The sequence below is a fragment of the Eriocheir sinensis genome, chromosome 17, assembly GCF_024679095.1.
Source record: "Eriocheir sinensis breed Jianghai 21 chromosome 17, ASM2467909v1, whole genome shotgun sequence".
NCBI classification, from domain to species: Eukaryota; Metazoa; Arthropoda; class Malacostraca; order Decapoda; family Varunidae; genus Eriocheir; species Eriocheir sinensis.
The window spans coordinates 5,853,159-5,875,274 of record NC_066525.1 but is presented as its reverse complement, the minus strand read 5'-3'; the positions used below and the strand labels follow the sequence as shown (position 1 = coordinate 5,875,274).

General features: G+C 40.8%; 2 protein-coding genes and 1 long non-coding RNA gene across 6 annotated transcripts in view; 2 read left to right on the top strand and 1 right to left on the bottom strand.

Annotated features, from left to right (window-relative positions):
* The first annotated feature begins 147 nt into the window (after positions 1-147).
* Positions 148-17,026, top strand: LOC126999853 (importin-4-like). Its single transcript, XM_050862916.1, has 20 exons — positions 148-281; positions 1,552-1,724; positions 1,977-2,151; positions 2,435-2,611; positions 2,835-2,951; positions 3,400-3,534; positions 3,877-4,119; positions 4,540-4,659; positions 4,817-4,930; positions 5,053-5,254; positions 5,639-5,755; positions 5,947-6,182; positions 6,322-6,527; positions 7,011-7,162; positions 7,387-7,580; positions 7,876-8,052; positions 8,431-8,620; positions 8,974-9,125; positions 9,343-9,517; positions 11,241-17,026. The coding sequence occupies exons 1-20, from the start codon at positions 159-161 to the stop codon at positions 11,393-11,395; spliced, it is 3,333 nt and encodes a 1,110-aa protein (XP_050718873.1). The 5' UTR covers positions 148-158; the 3' UTR covers positions 11,396-17,026.
* Positions 10,052-22,116, bottom strand: part of LOC126999859 (uncharacterized) — an 84,277-nt gene continuing 72,212 nt past the window's right edge. For both annotated transcript variants that reach the window (XR_007753639.1, XR_007753640.1), the window contains exons 3-6: positions 17,866-17,948; positions 11,164-11,397; positions 10,956-11,042; positions 10,052-10,495 (exon numbers count right to left, since the gene is read on the bottom strand). This is a non-coding gene — a long non-coding RNA (uncharacterized LOC126999859). The remainder of the gene's footprint in view (positions 10,496-10,955; positions 11,043-11,163; positions 11,398-17,865; positions 17,949-22,116) is intronic.
* The window catches only part of LOC126999856 (nascent polypeptide-associated complex subunit alpha, muscle-specific form-like), an 85,021-nt gene continuing 82,134 nt past the window's right edge, over positions 19,230-22,116 (top strand). Inside the window, exon 1 of one of the 3 annotated variants that reach the window (XM_050862922.1) lies at positions 19,230-19,382. The gene's annotated coding sequence lies outside the window, so the exon portion shown is untranslated. The remainder of the gene's footprint in view (positions 19,383-22,116) is intronic. The other 2 variants (XM_050862926.1, XM_050862929.1) reach the window with 2 other exon arrangements.

Here is a 22,116-nt window from a genome sequence, read left to right as displayed (position 1 = left end):
ATAGAATTAACCCATTCCATCTATCCGTCATTATCAAATAAATAATAAATCTTCAAGGTATGGAAATGTTAAGGTTCGAATTGATGCGAGCATTTTTATCTGTGCTTTTCCACCCCATAAAATGCCTTCATCAACCCTTTTTCGCTTTTTGAAAGAGTATGAGATGCGGGGCGGGGCTGGCCTGGCCCCACATGGCCGCCAGCCCCGCCGCCACCATGGCTCCGAAGCTCGAGGAGATACTCAACAAGCTCCTGGTGGCAGACAACGCTGTCATTCAAGAAGTGAGTGCCTTGGTGAACGTGCAACAACAGCGAGACGTGACAGGTATCCGGGGGAGGGTATTGGTGCCCGGGTGGCCCCAACATATGCAGTGACGGGGTGTAGGCGCGGCCCCGCCACCACACCCCCAGGGACAACACCACACAGTGCATGTCCCTGTCGTGCCTGGCTCATTGCTCACTATGCCGGGATAACTGGAAGCCTGTCACATGTATTTAAGTTGTATACTAGTGTCATGGCTGAAGCATGTGCTGGGAGGCCCCTGTTGCTAGGTGTGCCAGCCGCGGCGGGATGCCTCCTGCTCGGCCTCCCCCGTCACCAGGAGCAGGCGCCCCATGCCCACAGCCTCACACCAACACCGTTGTGTTGGTGTGTGTCAAGTGACCGGCAGGCCTGCAAAACATGATATTCTCCCTAAGCTGTCATGGCCATCAGCTGTTGGTCTGCCCTGCCCTGCCATTGTCCAGTGGTGGATATTCTTGAGGGTGTCATTTAAGCCTGCTGCTCTTTACTGGTCATTTCGTAATATTAGTCAATGCAGTGTAGTTACTTACCAAGTAGCTTGATTAAAGTTATTTTATTTTTTATCTTTGACACAAGTTGATTTAAGCCTGTGGCCAGTAGGAGAAAAAAAAATTTTGAAAGGCAAAGGTCAAAGAGTTTGACCAGGCAGGTTGTCAGCACAGAAATACTGTTTTCAGTAACAACAGCATTTACAATGTTTATCCACAATGATTCAACATTTTTGTCTTTTCACTAAGAGAGAAATACAAGTTAATAATATCTTTTACTGACAAAGCTACTCCATTCCACGTCCTTTTACCTGTCTACGTTAAATAGATTGTACACTGTTGTCTATGAAAGTAAGGAACAGGTGGTAGGTTGGAAGTTTTAAATATTTATAGTAACTTAATTTATCAAATATGCAAAACTGCAAGTTATGGTCACTTTGAAAGTTATGCATGAATTTGGTGGTAATAATGTAGGATCAAACTGCTTATTTATGTTTGGAAGTATGGTACAAACAGTATGCCACAAATCAAACCAAAACTACTGTGTATGAACAGTACTTTGTAAAATTATGGCAAACTGAACAGGACAAAACTTTTTTTTTTTTTTTTTTTTTTTTTTTTTTTTTTTTTAAGGTCACAGCACCCTCTCTACCTCCATTTTTTAATTTGGCATGTTCAGCATTCCCCCATGGAACATCTTATTTATACATTTAATACATTAGTTCTTTATAACTGCAATTCACTTTGGCTACTCCTCCAGGGAACAAAGGAACTGGGAGATGTGTTGAAGACGCCTGGTGTTGTTGGGGAGTTGTGTCAGGTGATGGGCACGTCCACTGCCCCACAAGTCAGACAGTATGCAGCAGTCATTCTTCGGAAGCGGCTTGGCAAGAGCAGACACTGGGTGAAGTTAGAGGCTGACGTTAAGAATGGGTAAGTTAAAGCGTATATTAGTTAGCATTATCCCTTACAATATGCATTTTGCTAAAAATGTATTCTATCAGTACGTCAACACACTGGAGAAAACATCTGATATAATTTCAGAGCCCACATAAATCTTTCATTTTTTCATTGTGCAAAGACAGCATTTTATTGACCATTTTCCCATGACATGATTTGATTTATAAGTTGTAGCTATCATATGTTGCTTTTTAGAAAAAGGTTTGATATTTTTAAATTTTTCAGAATCAAAGAAGGAGTGCTGCAAGCCTTGATGAGGGAACCTGAGAGCAGTGTGCGAAATGCCATCGCTCAGTTTGTTGGTGTCATTGCCCGCCATGAACTTAGTTCAGGAAACTGGCCTGCACTTTTGCAGTTTATAGAACAAATGATTCAGTCCCAGAATACTCAGGAAAGACAGGTAATTATTTTGTTTTGTTTACTATTTTCAACATGTAAAATGCATTTCAGATAGTATGATTGGAAGGAATGGTACCTTTCTCTTCATTAAATGTTACATCGCTTTATTCACTAGTAGTAGCATATATAATAAGGCTAATGCGAGATGTGGAAACGTTATTATTACTTCATAAATTTTAGACCCATGCTTTTGTTCCTGAGAAGCATGATATGTTTCTTTTTTTAAGCAGTTGATCTTTTGTAGAATTTTGGAGTAGAAAAACTTACCCTCTTGTTTTCCCCAGCTTGGTGTGTACGTGGTGAGTGTTGTGAGCAGTGTAGCTGGGGACCAGCTGCTGCCTCACCTGCGTCACCTACTACTCCTGTTTTCAGCTACCCTAGAGGACACAACATCCCCTGCTGCTTTCCATACGATCCAGGCTCTTACCAACTTTGCTCCTCTCGTTGGGCAAGATAATATGGTGAGTTAATTGGTGTGAATAACTAGTGTGCTATTTTTTAATGATATTAGAATATTGGGGGTTAGGGGAATGGTGATGTCAACTTTTACATGAAAGTGACTTTTATACAGTTATTTGTGGTTAGCATAAGGGAATTTTATTTCGAATTTTCCTCACATTGCTGTGCAGGAGGATTTTTGGATTTTCAGTGGGAAAAGAGTAATTCAGATTCTTTTGTTTACAGAGTGAGTTCCAGGCACTGCTTCCCAAGGTACTGGTGGCCATCAAGGCAATGTTAAGTCAGGAGGAGGACCAGGCAGCTGAATCCATGGAGCTGTTTGATGTCTTGGCAGAGTGTGAGGTAAGGAAAGGTTAACTAAATTCTAAGATGCCTACAGAGAAGGTATATAAACTTAGATTCCCTAATATGTTTTGTATCATTAGTTGGGTGCATACACTTGCTCAAGTTCACAAAGAGTATTGCAGATTAGTAATGGTGTAGTACTAGTATATGGTCTTTGCTACCCAATGCTAGGATAATACAGTACAATTTTACAGTATTTAATAATTACACAAGCTGTAATATAAAAATATAACATGTATTAATCTTATTATTTTTCGATTGAACGTTCTTAATATTTTTTCCCCATCCCTTACTCCTGTACCATGCATGAATAATAGATAAAAATTTCTAATGTAACCACTTTGATTTTAGAATTTCACGATCTCCCCACCTTCATCTGACTTCAATTTTAAAAATAACCTTAATGACAATGTTACTAATTATGTTGATGCTCTCCTTCCCTTAGGTTGCCCTACTGGTGCCTCATCTGCGACCAGTCATTCAACTGTGCCTGGATATTAGCGGAGACAAGAATCTGGGAGAGAGTGTGAGAGTAAAGACCATCACCTTCCTCGGTTACATCACGAGACTCAAGAAAAAGGTGAGAAAGTCTTCCCTATAATTTCTTACTTATGTAGGGTGTGCAAGAAATATCAAACTGTAGTTGGAAGCTTTCAAGAACATAATAAGTGTGGCTAGGATTACAAAATTCCCAAGAACTCTGAGAAGAAAATGCTCGGAATTGTTAAAAATTATAGAAATGTGGATGTTGGTAAATATTCAGATTCAGGGAAAACCTGTTTTGTTGAAGGAAAATTACTCGTTTAGTATTTTGAAGATATGGAGAGCATAGTTCTAGAATGAATACAATGGTTTAAATTTTGTTTAAAGTTTTAAACTTAGTGAAAGGTAGGGTATATTATTTTATTCATCTTTTTTACAGTATATACTGAAGAACAAGCTGGTGGCACCTCTGGTAACTGTCATGTTTGGTGTGGCATGCAGTGAGAGTGAAGATGATTCATGTCTTGGTTTCTTTGGGGGAGAAGAAGGAGAGGGTGGCAGCCCTGTGCATGCTGCTGCCCAGACTCTGGACGCCTGTGCTCTCCACCTGCCTCCGGACAAGCTGCTGCCTTGCTTGATGAGCCATGTTGAACCAGCCCTTAAGAGTGGGAACCCTCACCAGGTAAAAGTCTATCATGCTAGATTAGACTAACAGAAGCATATGAATAACAGGGGGCACGTTGACTGTCACCAGTGAGTTTAATTTAGCAGTCTTTTTTATACATTTATTATTTGTAGTTGCTGTTTTAGTTGCTATTCTATGTTCTGTTTTCATGCTGATTTAAATGTGTCATATTTTTGCCAGTCCGTGTCATGGCCCAGGTCTCTGCATTAGCCTTAGTAGCTGCCAGTAGCCACTTGTCAGATAGAATTAGGCAAGTTGATAGCAATGAGGAGTGTTCAGCATACCATTGTGTGACAGAATTGAAGAAGAGTTTCTGTGAATGTGAATAATATCAGACCTACAAATGTAATATATAGACCTCATTTAAAGGGTTCTTGATATTTTAAAAGTAAAATATTTTGCTTCCATACTTTCAAGGTGAAGGGAGCCTATTTAGCTCTGGCCATGGTGGCAGAGGGCTGTGCTGACACCCTGCGTCACAAACACCTCCACCCTCTCCTGCAGTGCATCTGTCATGGCATCACCAGTGAGAACCAAGTAAGTTGAACCAGTGGTGACCAATGAGGTTGTCATCATAGGCCATCATTGCTGATATTTCTTAAGCTGGGCATTGATTATACTTAGACTTTTGTTGTTAATTAATATTTAAGATTCATACTGCCATTTATTTTTAACCCTAACCATTGTGTTACAGTTGGTGCGTAATAGTGCATTGTTTGCCTTGGGTCAGTTTGCCGAGCACCTGCAGCCTGACATCAGCAAGTATCATGCTGAATTGCTTCCTGTTCTTTTTGACTACTTAACTCAGGTAGGTGGAATGCTGATGGATTTTTACTTCTGCTGTGATGTGCTGTGAAGTCTTTGGAGAAAACAGGAAGAATGTTAGAATGCTAACTATAACATGTGGTATTTTGAATGTCATCTTTACAGATTTGTGTGGTTGTGGGCAATGGAGGGAGTGACCCGCCCGGTGTAGACCGTATGTTTTATGCTCTAGAAGTGTTTTGTGAGAACCTAGAAGGGGAGCTTTTGCCTCACCTGCCGGCCCTCATGGAACGCCTCTTTGCTGTGTTGGCAGCTCCCACCTCAGTGCACATGAAGGAGCTGTCCATCAGTGCCATAGGGGCCACTGGTAAGTACAGTTTTGCTAATGGAGGTGAAACGGAGCAATCAAAGAAGTATAGAGGAAATGAAAGCAAAGATCAAAAGCCCCACAACATAGTGAAAATAAGATTTGTGCCAATTTGCTTCCACTTTTTTTTTTTTTTTTTTTTTTTTTTTTTTTTTTTTGTGTGTGTGTGTGTGTGTTTACCTAGTTGTATTTACCTAGTCATGACATACGGGAAAAGAGCTACGCTCGCGCTGTCCCATCTCCATATCCTCTTATCCAACTTTTCCTTCAAATCATGAATGTTTCTTGCACAAACCACCTCCTCCTCCAGTCCATTCCATAGCTCAATGCAATGTGTGTGTGTGTGTGTATAAAAGTTTTTATTAATTTTTATTGATTTTACAGCTAATGCTGCCAAGGAACACATGTCGCCGTACTTCCAACAAATAGTGGAGATGCTCAAAGGTTATCTCACAGTTGACCAAGCTGATGAAACCATGAGCCTTCAGGTCCAGTCATTAGGTAACACATTTATTATCCACATTACTAGCCCCATCGTTGGCCATAAAATTCAATACATTGCACATACAGAAACTAATTCTGACCCACCTTTGGCCTTTTAGATTGGATATGAGTCATTAATTTTCTTAAAGTTTTGTGTGAGCATGCTACTTTGGCTAATGGAGATGAAAGCACTTCATATTTTTTTCCAGATACACTCGGTCAGTTGGCCAGATGCATGGGTGTTGAGAATTTTCTAGTCTATGCACCAGACTGTGTGAGCTTAGGGTTGGGGCTCATGGAACGTAAGGATGACCCAGATGTTCGCAAGACATGCTACTTGTTGTTTGCATCTCTAGCATCTGTCATGAAAGGGGACATGGCAATGCACCTTCCGAAGATCATGGAGCGCATGATGCTGTCTCTAAGAAGCACTGATGGAGTTGTAGTAAGTTGCTGGAATGTTTTGATGGTAAACTGCAGCAAAAAAATTTCTCTTGATAGTCAGAATTCCCCACCAAGTCAAAAATACCCCTCTCTATGGTGTATTATTTTTGAAAACTAAAACAAGTGTATTTATCCAACAGACCCACTTCAAAGATGATGAAGGAGGCCTACCAACCACCATTGAAGGATTAAGTGAATCAGAGGAGGAGGAAGATGGAGAAGTGGACTTACTAGCCAACGAAGAAACTGAAGATGAAGATGTAGCGGGATATTCTGTTGAAAATGCCTTCTTGGAGGAGAAAGAAGACACCTGTGTTGCCCTCCGAGAGTTGTCTTTGCATTGCGGGTGAGTGTCAGACATGTCAATAAAGGTTATTACCTAGGTGGAATAGTGCAAGACTAGTGTAGGTCATATAGAAAATTGGATCAAGAGAGATACACAGACTTTTCTGTTTATACACTGATGAAAAGATTGCAAAATTAGAGAGTTTGTCACATGGTGGAGTGGTCAAAAAGATGAACACAATATGATGCAGCACTTGAAAAGGAGTAAGAGAAGAGATTCACTGAGACAAGAAAAGTAATTAGGTGTTGTAATAGTAGGATTGTGGCAACTAATCATTACTACTGATGTGCTTCAACAATATCCATGTAGTATATATCCATTATTTGAGTAAATCCAAACCTTATTGCAGAAAATTGGGTATCTATTCCAACTTGCTCCTATAGTCAAAAAACATCATTACTGAAGTCGCTAGTAGAGAGAGTCCACTGTATGATTATTTCCGTACTTTTACTCGCAAGAGGACTAAAGATAAACTTGTTTCAGGGATGCTTTTCTGCCCTACATGGATAAGAGTGGAGAGGAAGTTTACAAAATGCTCAACTACCCTAATGAGGATGTTAGACAAGCTGCTGTTGGTGCTATGGCTCAATTTGTGATCAGTCTTTCCAAGAGTTCTGCTCCTGAGGCTGCTGAAGGTGAGTCAAATTTGATCAGATCTACAAATCTTAGAGCATTGCTGCATCACGTGGAAAGGCGTTAGTATGGCCTCAAAGACCGCTGTACAATAAGTTTATAATTCATGGCGCTGAGGACATGGATGTGGCTTACAGAGATATCCAAAATTATTAGGCTATAGTTAATTTCATATCAGATTCATATTTCCCTCTGGAATGTTTTAAGGCAGCATCTTGTTTTTCAGGTTTCAAGAAATGGATACAAGTATTTATTCCCAAGCTGTCCGAGTTGATTCGCACAGATGAAGAGCGGTCAGTTGTAATGGCCTGTTTAGAAGCCTACGCTGAGGTGCTGAAGGAGGTGGGCGCTCCAGTGCTTGTGCCTCAAGGCCACCTGGAAGCTATCATCAACTGTGTCAAAGATGTCATGCAAAAGAAGGTATGTTCTTTTGAAATGTATTACAATCTAATTAGTTAGTTCTTATGTAAAATTCACATATCATGATATTTATGACAATTAACCATACATGGTTATATGAAAATGTTTGTATATAGGGTGTAAAAGCTACAGACACAATAGGTGTATGGAATTTTTTATACAGGTAATAATATAAAAATTTTCTTAATTCCAGTTTCACAATCAAAAGAAGAATGATATTTACTTGCTTGACTGCAGATCTAGCATTTCATTCCTCTTATTTATCGAAATCTTAAATTTTGTTTTCTTCTATCAGACTATGTGTCAAGATATGGCAGATGAGGCTGGAAGTGAAGATGAAGGTGAAGCTGAACATGATGAGATGCTGATTGAGTATGCCGGGGAAGTCGTTCCAAGCTTAGGGAAAGCAATGAACCAGACAGAGTTTGCCACTCAGTTTGCTCAGCTCCTTCCACTTTTTGCAAATAAAACGGTATGTATTCACATACAAATAATAATGTGGCCACATGCAGAATGTTTTTCTCCCCATGCTGCAGGGACTGTACTTGTTTAGAAAAACAATGGGGTGACATGGTGGAACCGGGTTATTTTAATTTTTTAATTAATATCTTTGAAATTATATAATTGCAAAGCTTGTTTGTTAGAGCTTTAAGGTTAATTTCTACTGAATACTTATGGTACTCGTAGCTTTGATAAGACCTATCATAATTTCATGACAACAGTAAAACCTTGGTTAACAGTATTTAGGTTTTATTGTAAACTGAATAATCATTAACATTTATTCCCCCACTTGATATTGGTGCTCTTTACATCTTTAAAAATTTTAGCTGAAAGTTTTGAAACTTTACAGAAAACGAGTTGCAGCATTGCCGAGCGTTCCTTCAGCTTGGGAACACTGGCAGAGTCTGTCGAGGCTCTGGGGACTGTCAGTGGCCAGTTTGTGCCTCAGCTGCTGCCACTGTTCATGCAGGGGGCTTGTGACGAGGATGATGAAGTTCGCTCCAATGCCATTTACGGCCTTGGAGTCCTTGGTCAGCATGGTGAGCTCTCTCTCTGCTCTTTACTGGAAGGTTCATTTGTTGTGTAGGGATGTATTTATTTAATTTACCTGTTTGTAGTTTACAGAATACAAGTCATGCTCATATTGTCCTGCCTCCATATTCATCCTCCTTATTCTCAAGCTAGTGAACTGAATCCTCACTGGATTTTGAACATTCCATTTGTCCTAAATTCTACAACATAAATTGAAAGTCTGGACATATTTTTGACTTTTAGAACATTGACAGTTTTTCGTCTATTCATCACAGTTGTTTGAAGACTCATTGGGAGACTGTTGCCAATAGTTATTTTTTTATCTAAATTTTCACTTTATGAAAAACCTTTATTCCTGCAGGAGGAGAGGCCATCCTGAGCCATTACAATGCCATCTTAGCCGTGTTGTCAAGAGCCCTCAGTAAGGAATCCTTTCCCCGTGCCTTGGACAATATTTGTGGAGCAGTTTCCAGACTCATTACTGCAAATCCAACTAATGTGCCTTTGGAGCAGGTATGTCTGGCACAGGATTTCATCACAATATTTGATTATAATATAAACTTTGTAACAACCCTCTTGTGCCTATGCATCTATACACTCACTCACATAGGAACATTTGTTTTCTTGATCAAGATTGATAAGAAATAGATATTAGTGTAATAGACTACAACAAATATGCTCTTCATATTAATGTAATGGATTTGTTCTAATGCAAAGTTCCAACCTCCAGGTGTTTCCCGTTGTTCTTGGATGTTTACCATTGCGAGAAGACTTTGAAGAAAATTCAACTGTCTTTGAGTGTTTCCTGAAGTTGTATCGCGGACAGCACTCAATTCTTGCTCAGAACTTGGTCCCTGTCCTGCGTCTGGCTGCCCTTGTGTACTCTACTAAGCAAGCAGATGAAAGTAAGTTCTTTTGTTGTTCAAACATATATGTTATGAAAGCTTACGGGAGTCACTGGAGAATATTGGGGAGAATCATAGTGCCAGGCTTGCTGGGAATCAGAGCCAAGATAGGACCTTGTCTGACTAGAGATCTCATGGAAGAGATATCTCAAGAGTCTCCCATGGGGAGGGGGAGATGACCCTCCTCTCTCGACAAGGACAGAGAGGTGGGGTAGTCCCATATGTGTATGTGGGGCCCTGTGAGCTGTGGTGTGGAGAGAGAATACTTATGTGGCTGGGGGTACATGTGTCTGTAGGGTTTGTCAACATATTGTGGGGACACATCCTGTGGGGCACTGTGAGAGAACGAGAGATTTGGAACAGTACAGAGATCTTGCATGGCCTTTCCTTCAACCAATGCTCACTCTCATGCAATGTAGCTTTGTTCTCTGATACTAGGAACATACAATTCTCAACCTTTGGAACTTATAAAATTCAGGAGCGAGCTGTTTGCATCCTGGTACCGTAGCCATGGGGGCAGATTCATAACTCATACCCAACTCTATCTTTAAATATACTACTGGCATTGACAATCAAGATAATGAAAATGTCCCAAAGAGGGCACTGGTCTGATATGGTCTAAAGTTTCACACATCTCCACTAGAATGTACATTGCAACAAGACATGAGGCTCAAGGTGTGCTTCAGCTTCACTTGCATTATAGACTCCTCAACTGGATGCAGTTGGTCATAGATATCTATAAGCTATTCCCCCTAAGAAGGGTAACATTGCTCATGCTAGACCAGTAGAAGGTAATCCTCTACTACTGATCTTGCCACTGCCAGGCCTCCTTGTCTCAGTGTCCCACTACATCCACCTTCAGCCTTCTGAGCTCATTCTCTCCAAGAGGCTCAGGACATCCTAGGAGCCCAAACATAGAGCCCTCCGAAGGTTAAGCCACAGCCTGGTTCAGTGGGCAGGTGGCACATCCACACCCCTCTGAAAGAATGAAATGGGTTCTCTGAGGACAAGTCAATTCATCACTATGGATATGGTGTGGTTAGGAAGTGTGCAAAGTTATTGCTGGAGTAGCTTGTGGACTTTCTTTCACCCGGTAGCAGCGGGGATCATGTTTCTTAATGGTCCCTCCAAGCGAGAAAAATGAGAAAAAAATCACCCCTCACACAAACCATTTCATTATATATATCAAAGCATTTGTGATAATCTGCAGATTAGGTATCATCTATTTTGGGGTGTTTATATCGCACAAATTTGTCCCGTCGCTGCTACCGGGTTAATAATAGCTCAACATGACAAAAAAATATCCAGTTACTTGTGGACTTTCATTATAGCTCAACAGGACACTTTTTTTATGTAGAAACTGTGCCTAGGTACATCTTACCGAATCTCTTCAGAAATACCCAAAACGCCTAGGAAAACAGTGACCTTGGCAACCTACCACTGTTCCAGTAGAGTAACAGTTGACCAGGACTCCTGACTGTCCTTCCAGCTTCCATTGCAACATCAGTCAGACACTTTTGCCCACCTAGAATATATATTTTTATTTAGGATTTTGCTGAAACCAACACTCAGAACTTGACATTATAGATATGTATCGTCAGCTGGTTTATGCATAGTGCCATAGCATGAAACACGCACACACATACCATGTTAGTTGAACTCCTAATGGCTATTGGATTGATTGTAGTTTCATTAATGATAAAACTTTTGAATTCTCTTGCAGAAACCAACAAGTTGATTCAAGAATTGGTCGGCAGTGCAAGTCAGGATTTCTCTGAACAGTTTAATTCCTTGATGCAGAGCTTGGAACCCGAGATTGTGGCACGGCTACAAGCCGCCCTGGCAGCGGCACCCCCGCCAGCATCACCTGCTTCATAGTGCTGCATGGTATTTTTAATAATTTAAAGGACATTTTATTATGCATTTTTGGAAATCTACATATACTGTTAGATTTAACCTGCAGCTACTAGATTTTCTTATCTTTTTTCCATTGATGTGCTTTAAGTACTTAGTGCAGTATTGGTACTTTAATGTCTACAGAATGCTTCAGGTAGTGCCTTCATCAGTTAGGTATGGTTGATTATCTTTTATATTAAACATGATTTGTGGCATAAGATTCTTCATGACAAGAGAGAGTGCTGATACAATATTTCCAAACACTGGTTTGTGCTGTCACCACCTGTTGAGGTCTGCCTTAAATTAAAGGGCACACACCTACCAGTGTTACAAAGTAGAAGTTGACAAAAGGGATGAGAAGTGACAGCAATAAATCTTTTTAACTGACTATGTCAGGCTAGCTGTATGCATAAAACCCTTGATACAGCAAAGTGAATGGTGGGAACACAATATCTGAAAATTCATTATAGCAGAAGACTTACATATGTCACCATAGATGGTTAATATAAGGGAGATGGTCAGTATCTGTCCCAGCAGAATGAGGTCACTAGTATCTCATCCACCTCCATCAGCTCAAACTTAAGTCATGCATGAAGTCCACTCACAAATGGACCAAAGAGGAATGCAGCTCCTGCCTTACAGAAAATCTATCCACAACAGGAGGGTTCTGCTACATAAGCATTTGTTATACAAGTGATGCATGATTCAAGGAAAGTAAATTTATGACTCATTTTACGAATCATCCCAAAATAAAATTAAAAGGTGCAGAAAATTATGGGTGGCTGTGCAGGCCACATGAGATGCCAAATACAGGTAAACCTCTTTATGAATGTTCACACAACGAAAATTTGTTTTACTGGACATCGCACTTTACTACCCTTCACTCACTTGACTTCACCCCGCCCTTCTAGTGATTACCGGCTGTTTGTATATTTAAGGACCGTGGGCCTGCCATAAGCTTCCCAAAAGCATACAAGAAAACTGTCCTTTTTTCCTATGGGAAAAAAATAGGTTTTTTATTTGACAATTTTGTCAGTTAATCACTTTCTATGGAATGCAACCCTGTCAGACAAGCATGGGTATCCTGTACTGTCTTGAGTGGAGTGTCTGGTATCTTGCTCTAAGTGCGTGTGTCGGGGAGGTTGGGTGGATAGGGAAGGATAGGTGGTTCAAGTGGGGTGTGCCTCGTGCCTATGATCGGGTACTGGGCAGGGGTGGGGAGAAGGAAGGTGAGGGGAGCGTGCTTAGTTTTAACTTTCGATCCAGCTCCACCATCCACTTAAGGGAACAACTGGAGCATCAGAAGGGGCTTGATTATTTCTGGCTGGGCCAAATAAATGAATAGCTGGGCTTACTGAACTATAAGTGACTGGATTACTGGATTTTTACTATGTAAAAGTTAAATAAATGATTACTTAGTTTTGAAACTAGAAGCACTTAACAGACTACAACACTGTTTTGCTGTTGCTACAAAACTTGGCAATCTGTCAATATGAAAAGTACATCGAGCATATGCAAAGGGCAATGGAACTGTGTCCATTTGTTTCCCACCTTCTGCTGACTGGAGTACTACTCTTGGATGATTATTATTATTATAACCATCACTATCATTTCTCTAGTACTATTTTTTGTTAGGTCCTTATATCAAGAGGTTTTGGACGACTTGCTTAGCAGGATCATTTGAACCCTAATTGAAGAAAAGTCTGTTACATCACTGTGTGCACATACACAAAATTATGTAACTGCAGGAATATGCTTCACTCGCTCTGCATTTTCTTTTTCTTTATGTAGTCGGTGATAATTATTGCTCCATAAAAATTTTAGAATGACATGGCACTTGTCCCGATAGCCTACTGCCAGTCCTTATCCGAGATGCGGGACTCACATAGCACATGACATGGCCAGACAGGAATGGTCAGGTGCTTTATCTGAGCAGAGTTTGCTTTATGAAATACATTTCAATAGACTTAAAGGGTTTGTTATATTTGTACACTCTGTTAAAGTTAGTTATATCAAGGGTTTAATATGCTTCAAAATAAGTCAGCTCATTGTACATAGGTATGCAATCAAAGGTGCTGTTAGCCTACTCTCTTTGGAGTGGGGTAAGCAGGTATGGGGCAGAACTTTATTACAGTTATCACATCAGTGCTTATCAAAATTTATTGCATTGCAATTTACATGACAGTCAAGATATTGAGTCCAGAACTGTAATTGTTATTAAAGAAATTTTAAATGTGAATGAATTTGGCATCATACCCATGATTCTGCTATTCATTATTTCTTACCAACTACCATTTTTAAGCGGTTAATTTAACAGGTGGCTTAAGAGCTTTGAGGTATTTTGTAACTATTGTGTTATTACTTATTAATTATACATATTTGCCCTGACATACTCAAATGTGAAAATTTTGTAGTCATTTGAATCTAATTGGTAGGTAGTCAAGTCAATTTAAGGAATAAGGAACACCGGTATAAGGAATACTCAAGGGTCTAGCGGGACATTACACTGAGGAGTAACTAAATTTGCAGGGCCAGGTAAACCAGTTGAGTATATTATTGTTTTAGGAATTGCTTTATATGTTATCAACAAATATTCCTTATTCAGTGGTTATTGCTTTCATATTATAGTATCCTAGTTTTAAGGGATTCATAACGAGATATGCAGACAGACTTCTTTGTAGCATTAGTGAAATTTCATTCCCTTTTCCATGTACGAGTAAGTCAGTCATAGACAAATGGAACTTTAATTATTATTAAGTTAAGGCTAGTCTCATTCATGACATTAGTCCCTAAATATTCTAAGTATTAATATGAAGCAGTATTGGTGTGAAAGTTGATAAAAAAATATTTAAAATTATATCTACCATATTAATTGTAGAATACTAATAAAGTAAAGAGCCAAATTACCTTTCCAAAATTTCAAGATGCTGTAATGTTGTGAAGTCACTTCATTAGGGATCTTTAGGAGGAACCTTAACTCCGTTTGTTGCTTGATCAAATATCTGCATGCTCATCATGTGAGGGAAATTTACAGATAAATGCATGAAGGATAATCTCTTAGTACTAGAATTATCATTTTTCAGTAAATAATGTATTGAGTCATAATGAATGGAAATCAATTATGGGAATCTTCATTATATACTTTGGGAATCTTCATTATATACTTTCATTAAATGTTTTTACTCTTTTATAGTTTTAGTTTTATAGCTATCTAAAATGGTCTTTTTATTTATTTTATTTTTTTGTTTTTTCTGCCCTCAAACACAGGCTTTGAGAATATATATTGCTTGCTATTTCACTGCAGCACGAGAGGCAACTCAGAGGGATGTAGATCTATCTTATAAAAGGTTGAGCCAGGAACTAGACTCCTCAAAAATAGTTTAATCTAAAGCCTTTGTAAAAAATGGTCACATGGCATAATTTGGCTTTACTCTACCTGTATACGACAGAAATGGAATCTCATAACACAATAAACCCTCAGATATTCACATGGTAGCTCAGAACACTTGTGTAAGCAGCAAAGAATGTGTCCATGAGAACTATAAGCTATAAACTAAACTGAAAACTACAAAACTAATTGTGGTACTGATGGTAACGCTGAGAGGCAACTAGCTAGACATGCCAACACACTGCAAAAGTCAGGATCTTTCATAATTAGTGGCCGCATGGCTGAGTTGTCCGCTGCTTATCGAGAATGTGATGGTGCAATAGGAAGTGTATATAACATGAAATATGTGTCCAAGACACTCTTTTAAAATTGAAGTCCTATTTAAGTGAAACATCAGTTTGTTATTGGATACTTAATTCTAAATATACATTAAAAATGACTAACAAAAATGTGAGGATAGAGACTCCAAAAGGCTTTGTGACCATCCTGATGTGTTTATGGCAAGATCTAGTTGAAGGGGGCTATAGTTCCTAACCTCATCCTTCTGTATATTAGGAGCTACATCTTTTAACCCATTTTTTATGACATGACACATACCTGCACTTTTAATTCTTATGTCATGTAAGAGAATTATCTTTGGCCTGATTTTGTAGTATCACATCCACTTCAAGGATTCCCACTTCTTAATTGCACATTTTAGCACTGAACTTCTCGGTTCTTGAGCTACTGTTGTTCTCTCTAGCAGCTGCTATTTCAGCATTAACGATTTAAAGTGTTCTGTTGAACTATGTGTTGTCATGTATCACCGTAGCCCATTGATATTATTGTCCAGTGCTATTCTGTTTTCCATGGTTTACAAATAGCTACACACCTATATATAGCTGCAATCAGTGTACTTTTATGTGGTGATGGATCTCAAATGTAGTTATGAGTATTTAATTTGTGCAATCTTTGCTTAACTAAGTTTATATATATATATATAACTTTATATTAAATGTACCAATAGTAGGTATATACCAAGGGTGTGCTAAACGGAAAACGTCCATCGAACTACCAATGTCTGGTCCTGAGGTTATTCAGTGAGTTTATTCAATAAATATATGAAAGATTCTTTCACTGGAAGTAAAAATTAAACTCCGAACAACTGAAAACAGTGACATTGGACAGCACTTCAAGAATCTAGATATTTTTTTGTACTTCATCATTGACAAGTATGGTAAAACTGCTGTATAAAGCATACATGTAAAGCATTTGAGTTTTTATCTTAATCACAAAATCTGTTGGTGGGGTTCAAAATAATCACCAGTTGTGTTGAATTCTTTCTTGTATACTGCTGCCTAAGAAGTGTTTAAGAATTTTGATATGTAGCTCTCAAGAAAGCATTATTATTAAAAAAAACATTAATTATTAGTAGAAATGTTATTTGTAAACATGCAATGCCAGTCAGAACGTTCAAAGTTCCAAAGTTGATACCTTTTCTTTTATCACTTCTGATACCCAGCAAGTAGGTCATATCTGAATATATATAAATGTGCAATGTGTACTGTACTATGCAGTAGAGTTATATCCTTTTTTAGGGAGGGTTGCTGCTGCCATTGGTTTAATAACTTAATTTCAAGCTATTATGCATTTCGGAAATGAAATAGAATGATGGTGTCCAAACAGGAATTAAGGCTACAACTCGTGCTAGCACACTGATAGCAGCAGTGGAGTGTGTTTAAGAAAAGGGAGGCTTGGAGGAGCCCTGCTTACCACTTTCTTTGGGACTGGTATTAATTGCTAATGAAAATTTTATTACAATGTTTGCCAATTGTAGGTAAATAATGCTACAGATTTGTGCTGTCCATTTGGTAGATGCAGCAGTACTATGTACTTTTATTTTTTCTTAGGGGGTCCATTTATACCAGATAATAAGGTTGTTATAGTTTGAAACAAATTTGCTCCACCATTTATACATTATTTTTCATAATTCAAGAAATGAATAATTGTTTCAACTTCTGAACATCTAGTCTGCCTGGTATCTAGTGTGTAACATGAAAATACCTAATGAAAAGTTTCCAGATCGGAGCAGTTAATAAGTATAGGGTTTTTACATATTAATTAGAATGTGAAAAGCAAATAAGATATTTTTATATGTCTGAAAGTGCCTTGTATGATTAAAAAGAAACAGTCAGCCAAGTATATTACTTTAAGAATGCTTAAGAAATAAAAGTCTTGCTGGTGCAGATGTTCAATTTTTTTCCCCCATCACCACCAACTACATAGTGTGCTAATGTTTAGTGTTGGAATTGTGTCTTTCTACAACAATGAAAATTTATGCAAGGACTGAGAGTCCCATTTCAGCTAATTGCTACACCCCCTCTCAAGGTTCCAGTTCCTTAGAGTTGTATCTCATTTGACCTGTCACAGACCCATTGTGTAGACAAAGTGACAATAAATGGCAATGTTCAAATCGTTGCTAAACTGGCAGAGATTCAGAAACCTAACCCACCAGTATCACAATCTAAATAATCTCCAGTTCCAACACCTAGGAGAAGTAACTTTTCCACCTTGTACAAAAAATAATAGCGACCAAGCAACAAGTGACTGTCCAAAACTGGTGTGCCGCAGATGTCGACACTAAAAGAGCTTTGAGCCTATATAGTGGAGTGAATTACCTACACCTCAAACTGTGAATCGACTAATATTCCCCTCGTTGGCTGACGACGAGGATAGCGACGGTTGGCTGCCGATTGATTGCTCTGCGTGCTGGTAAATTGTCTCGCTTGGAATAACTTTTAACTGACTAATGGGGAGATGGGAAGGGCAAGAAGTGAACTGCTGCTCGCTGGATAATCATCGCTGCGGCTACACGGCGGTTACATTGCCCGCTCGAGTTTCACGTGTTGCGGATCTCGCCTCACTAGTTACGTGTCCTCTGGCAACATTGTAACTTCTGCTCTTAATAACACAGCATTTGTTTCTTAGTAGCCTACGTTTATTGCACCTCACCTTCAATTAGTCACGTGACGGCGTGAAGGCCTTTCTGAACTGTGATTAGCACTACTGGAACTTGTGAACTCACTTGAGAGAAGTTAATGGATGGCCTCCGCTACGCCGCGTGTGACTTCCTGACCTCCGCCGCTGGACATTGTGTTCAGTAGTGACCTGTGGAAATGTTGGAGAGTTTCGTTTTAGTCGGCGCAACATCTGTGGTCATATGCCGGAGAGAGACAGGAGGGGGAAGGAATTATAGGAGAAGGGAACAGACCCCAGGAGACGGGACACATTCCTCGATTAATACCTGGTACCCATGCACTGCTGGGTGGACAGGGGCGTAGGGTATCGGAAAAGCCGCCCAAGTTTTTCCACTCCGCCCGGGAATCGAACCCGGGCTCTCTCGGTTGTGAGCCGAGTGCTGTGACCTGTGAATAATGATACAAATAAAGATAAACAATGAAACGGCAATAATATCCAAATTGATTATTAATTTTATGCAGTTTTGGTCAAGGTAAACATTGGGAAATAAAACACATTTTCCTCATGTAAAGTCACGGTCGATGTATCTAACCTTATGATGAATTAAACAAACAATTATTAATAAACTGACGTTCTTTCATGATGAATCAAACGAAAAAAAAAGATATATTAAAGAAATGTGATTACTATCCTGAACTGCATGATCGAGGGAAAGATTTTTGAGCGAATAGCTGAATAAAATGGGTGGGACTAGCAAGCCGTAATGAAGCAGAGGGGAGGGGGGGTGGGGGGGGGCCGAGTGGATAGATGGATTCACCTCCTTATCTGTAACCCACTGACTCATGAGGAAGAGCACAAGCGAGTGGCCCTTTCCGTTCAACTCAACATGTGGTGCGTCTATATGAGGGTCCCCTAGCGCCTCAGAACTTGGCCTGTGCAGCGTTACCCAGCCTCCCGCATCAACTATTTCCAAAGGCCGAAATGGAGATGAGTCGGGTTCTAATAAGTGTTTTTTTAGCCTTATGGTACAGAATAATGGTCAAACTACCATCAGAGTCAAGAAACTACCCCTGAAAATGCCCCAAACTCCTACGAAAGTCATATAAGTAAGTTTGGACACTGAAATGTTTAAGAATACGACGCGAAGGATTTTGGGGTATTTTCACGGGTGCCCTTATGACCTTGGTGATAGTTTGACCCTTCATCTACACTATGAACCTTAAAAACACCCATTAGAACCCGGTTGACCTCCTTTTTGGCCTTTGAAAACAGTTGATGTTAGAGGAGGAAGCGTCTTAGGATATCGACTTTAGCCTCTTCAGCGAACACACACGTCAGCGCCACCAGGAAAAAAAAGACGTCGCCTTGGCCAAAAACGAGGGTATGTGAGGGCAATGCAAGATAAGCGTGCGTTCGTGTGTGGATATCACCTGGGCCCTCGCTACCTTGACCCCCCACTTCCCTCTGCCCCCTCGGGATGTCGGAGGGTCGGGCACAGTGAAAGTGGTGGTGTCGGTAGGGACGGACGGTGCTTCTCCGTTCACAACTAACCAATCGTCGGCCTGAGCTCCAGGGGACGTGCTTGCTTCCAGAGGGCGTGGCATGAGGAGGAGACAACCTCACGTAAGTAAATGGCTGTGAGAGAAGCATTGGGCAACCCTTGAAGGCGTCTAGATTTGTGCCTGAAGCAGCAGGTGTGCGTTGGCGTACACGACACACTCCTGACCCACACACCACCTGTCACATCCCGGCCGCACACACGCCCCCACACCGCCCCTACACACCTGTTAGCCATGCACACACCTGGCAGGACAAGGTGCATGTACGTTGCCAACAGGTGCAGCAGGCGGGGAGGGTTCGGCTGGCGGAGAAGGGTTGGTGTTCCCATAAGCCGATGTTGTGTCTCTTCATCGCATGCCCATCTAGCACTGGCCCCGGTGGTTCCTTCCTGACCCGCCTTGCCTCGCCCAGCCTCCACACAACCCACATGATGCTGCCTCCAACCGAACCTCTACTAATAGTCTGATAAAGAACTGGGAAACACTTTGAATACCATATGCCATGTTCCTACTATTTCCCGGAGAATCATTAACAATCAAAGGAATATTCTGGCGTTCTTTAAGCCAAAACAAATTTAGTGACGGTGTTTAACTTGTCCCTTCGGCTCTACTTTACAATTCCCATAGTATTATAAACACTCAGTCGAGATGTTGCCGTCTGAGTAGATTACGTGACACGGGCGATGCCTCCTTTATGCCCCTCGCCCCGAAGAGAAACGTGAGAAAGAGAGAGGGCTGGCTGGCTGGCTGGTATGGAATGTAGCGTGCGTGTGTGTGTGTGTGTGTGTGTGTGTGTGTGTGTGTGTGTATGTGTGTGTGTGTGTGTGTGTGTGCGGCCTGATCTCGCACGCACACACACACACACACACACACACACACACACACACACGATTGAAAGGTGTTTTTTCACGTTTCTTCTTATGGCGCCGGTAGGCCTGATGTCCAAATGAAGGATGACATTGCAAGTATTGTTAACAGAATACATTTTAGGGCAAAAAACGCATTTGCATACACAATTAAGTAAAAAAATAGGTAAAATAGACGAATTACCTGACATTGGAAGAACACATTGGTAGGAAGTAAGCCTAAACCAAGACTGTGGAGCTCAAGATACGCAATGATAATATGGGTCAACACACACACACACACACACACACACACACACACACACACACACACACACACACGGTTCAGGGAGAGGTGGGAGCAGGAGATTCAACGGAAAGAGAAAGAAACGAAATGGCTGTTATGAGATGGCGGAGGAAAGGCAGTGGAAGGCTTGGAGGTATGTGGTATACGAAGAGACATTTGGCGCAACGAACATCGAACAGAAAAGAATCGGATGGCAGGATAGCGAAGGAATCTGACCAGCTGGTGAAGGGAGAGAAAAGGCACGTGGGCAGGTGGTGTTTAGAGAAGGGAAGGAATGGAGACAGGTGGTTGTGGGGGGTAGGAGGGGGAGGGAAGGAGGGAAAAAAATGGACACGTGTGATGCGGAGAGCCAGGACAGATGGTACAGGAAAGGGGTAAAGAGCGAAGACAGATGGTTAGGATACATAGAGAGGAAATGGAAACAAGAAACGAGGATATGGAAGAGGTGGAGGGAAGGAAGGGAACGAAGGTCAGCTTTAAATCACGAGGTTAATTGGTCAGCTGGTGCGAGGAGGGAGGTCAAACGTGGGGTCAAAAGGGTCACATGCGGCAAGGAAGGGCAAGGCAGGTGGTGAAGGGGACAGGCACGGGTCAGATCAAGGAGGGTCAAATAAGGGAAGGGTGCCGGGTCCTCAGAACAGATGGTAATGCGGAATCTGGGAGGGTTCTGGGTCGAGGAAGGAGCGGTGTGATGTTAAGTATTCTGTGTACTACATCACAAACGCATCTACCCCCCCCACCCCCACTCCACCCCGCGCACACACACACACACACACACACGCGCACACCCAAACAAGCACCATCACCGCCGGCCTGTATCATTACCACACTGCAAAACATGAACTTCCTCTCCCAAGCGTTATGTATCGTGCGTCTTAGGGCCAGTTTCACAGTCCGCCATGATGGGTTAGTTAGCCTCCAAACCAATACCAAGAACATTGAAAATTCCTTGTGTAGTGTTGGGTGTTCATGTTTAAGTAAGAAATTTGAGGAAACCATACACGGGAAATCCCTTGTGTGTCTGGTGTTGAATCGAAAACCGACCATTGTGGAGTGTAGAAGATTGAATAGTTTGGTTTAGGAGATTACAAAGCCACAGGGTCATCAGGGTATCAAGACACCTCTCCTCTCGGAATTGACCTCTCTTTTGGCCACTCTGTAATCTTTAGGAGCAGTAAGTAGCGGGCTTTTTTTCATTGTTTTATTTTTTTGTGTGCCTTTGCTGTAAAAAAAAAATAAAAAAAAATGTTGGACTGTGAAATTGGCTCTCAAAGTGTTCAAAGCCGATGTGAATGTTCCTTAAACTTATTCCTTCTTAATTTAATTGCAGCGTCAGGTGGATGGCCTTCCCTTGGGACTTTTTATCCCTTACGGTACTGTACGGTCCTGGCCAGTTCCATTTCTTGATTCTCATTGCCTTTATTAAGCCGTTTACTTTATTTTCTGTGTTTACCCATTTGCAGTTGTGATTCAGACCTTCAGATCTTTCATTCTGTTCTATGGGTCGTTCTGTCGTTCTTTCGTTCTCTCGTTCCTTCGTTTTTTCGTTCTCTCGTTTTTTCGTTCTCTCGTTTTTTCGTTCTCTCGTTCTTTCGTTCTCTCGTTCTTTCGTTCTCTCGTTCTTTCGTTCTCTCGTTCTTTCGTTC

Coding starts and splice junctions, on each gene's coding strand:
- LOC126999853 (XM_050862916.1), top strand. CDS start 159: ATGAGATGCGGGGCGGGGCTGGCCTGGCCCCACATGGCCGCCAGCCCC. Junction 2,152..2,434: donor AGAATACTCAGGAAAGACAG/GTAATTATTTTG, acceptor TGTTTTCCCCAG/CTTGGTGTGTACGTGGTGAG. Junction 4,660..4,816: donor GCATCACCAGTGAGAACCAA/GTAAGTTGAACC, acceptor ATTGTGTTACAG/TTGGTGCGTAATAGTGCATT.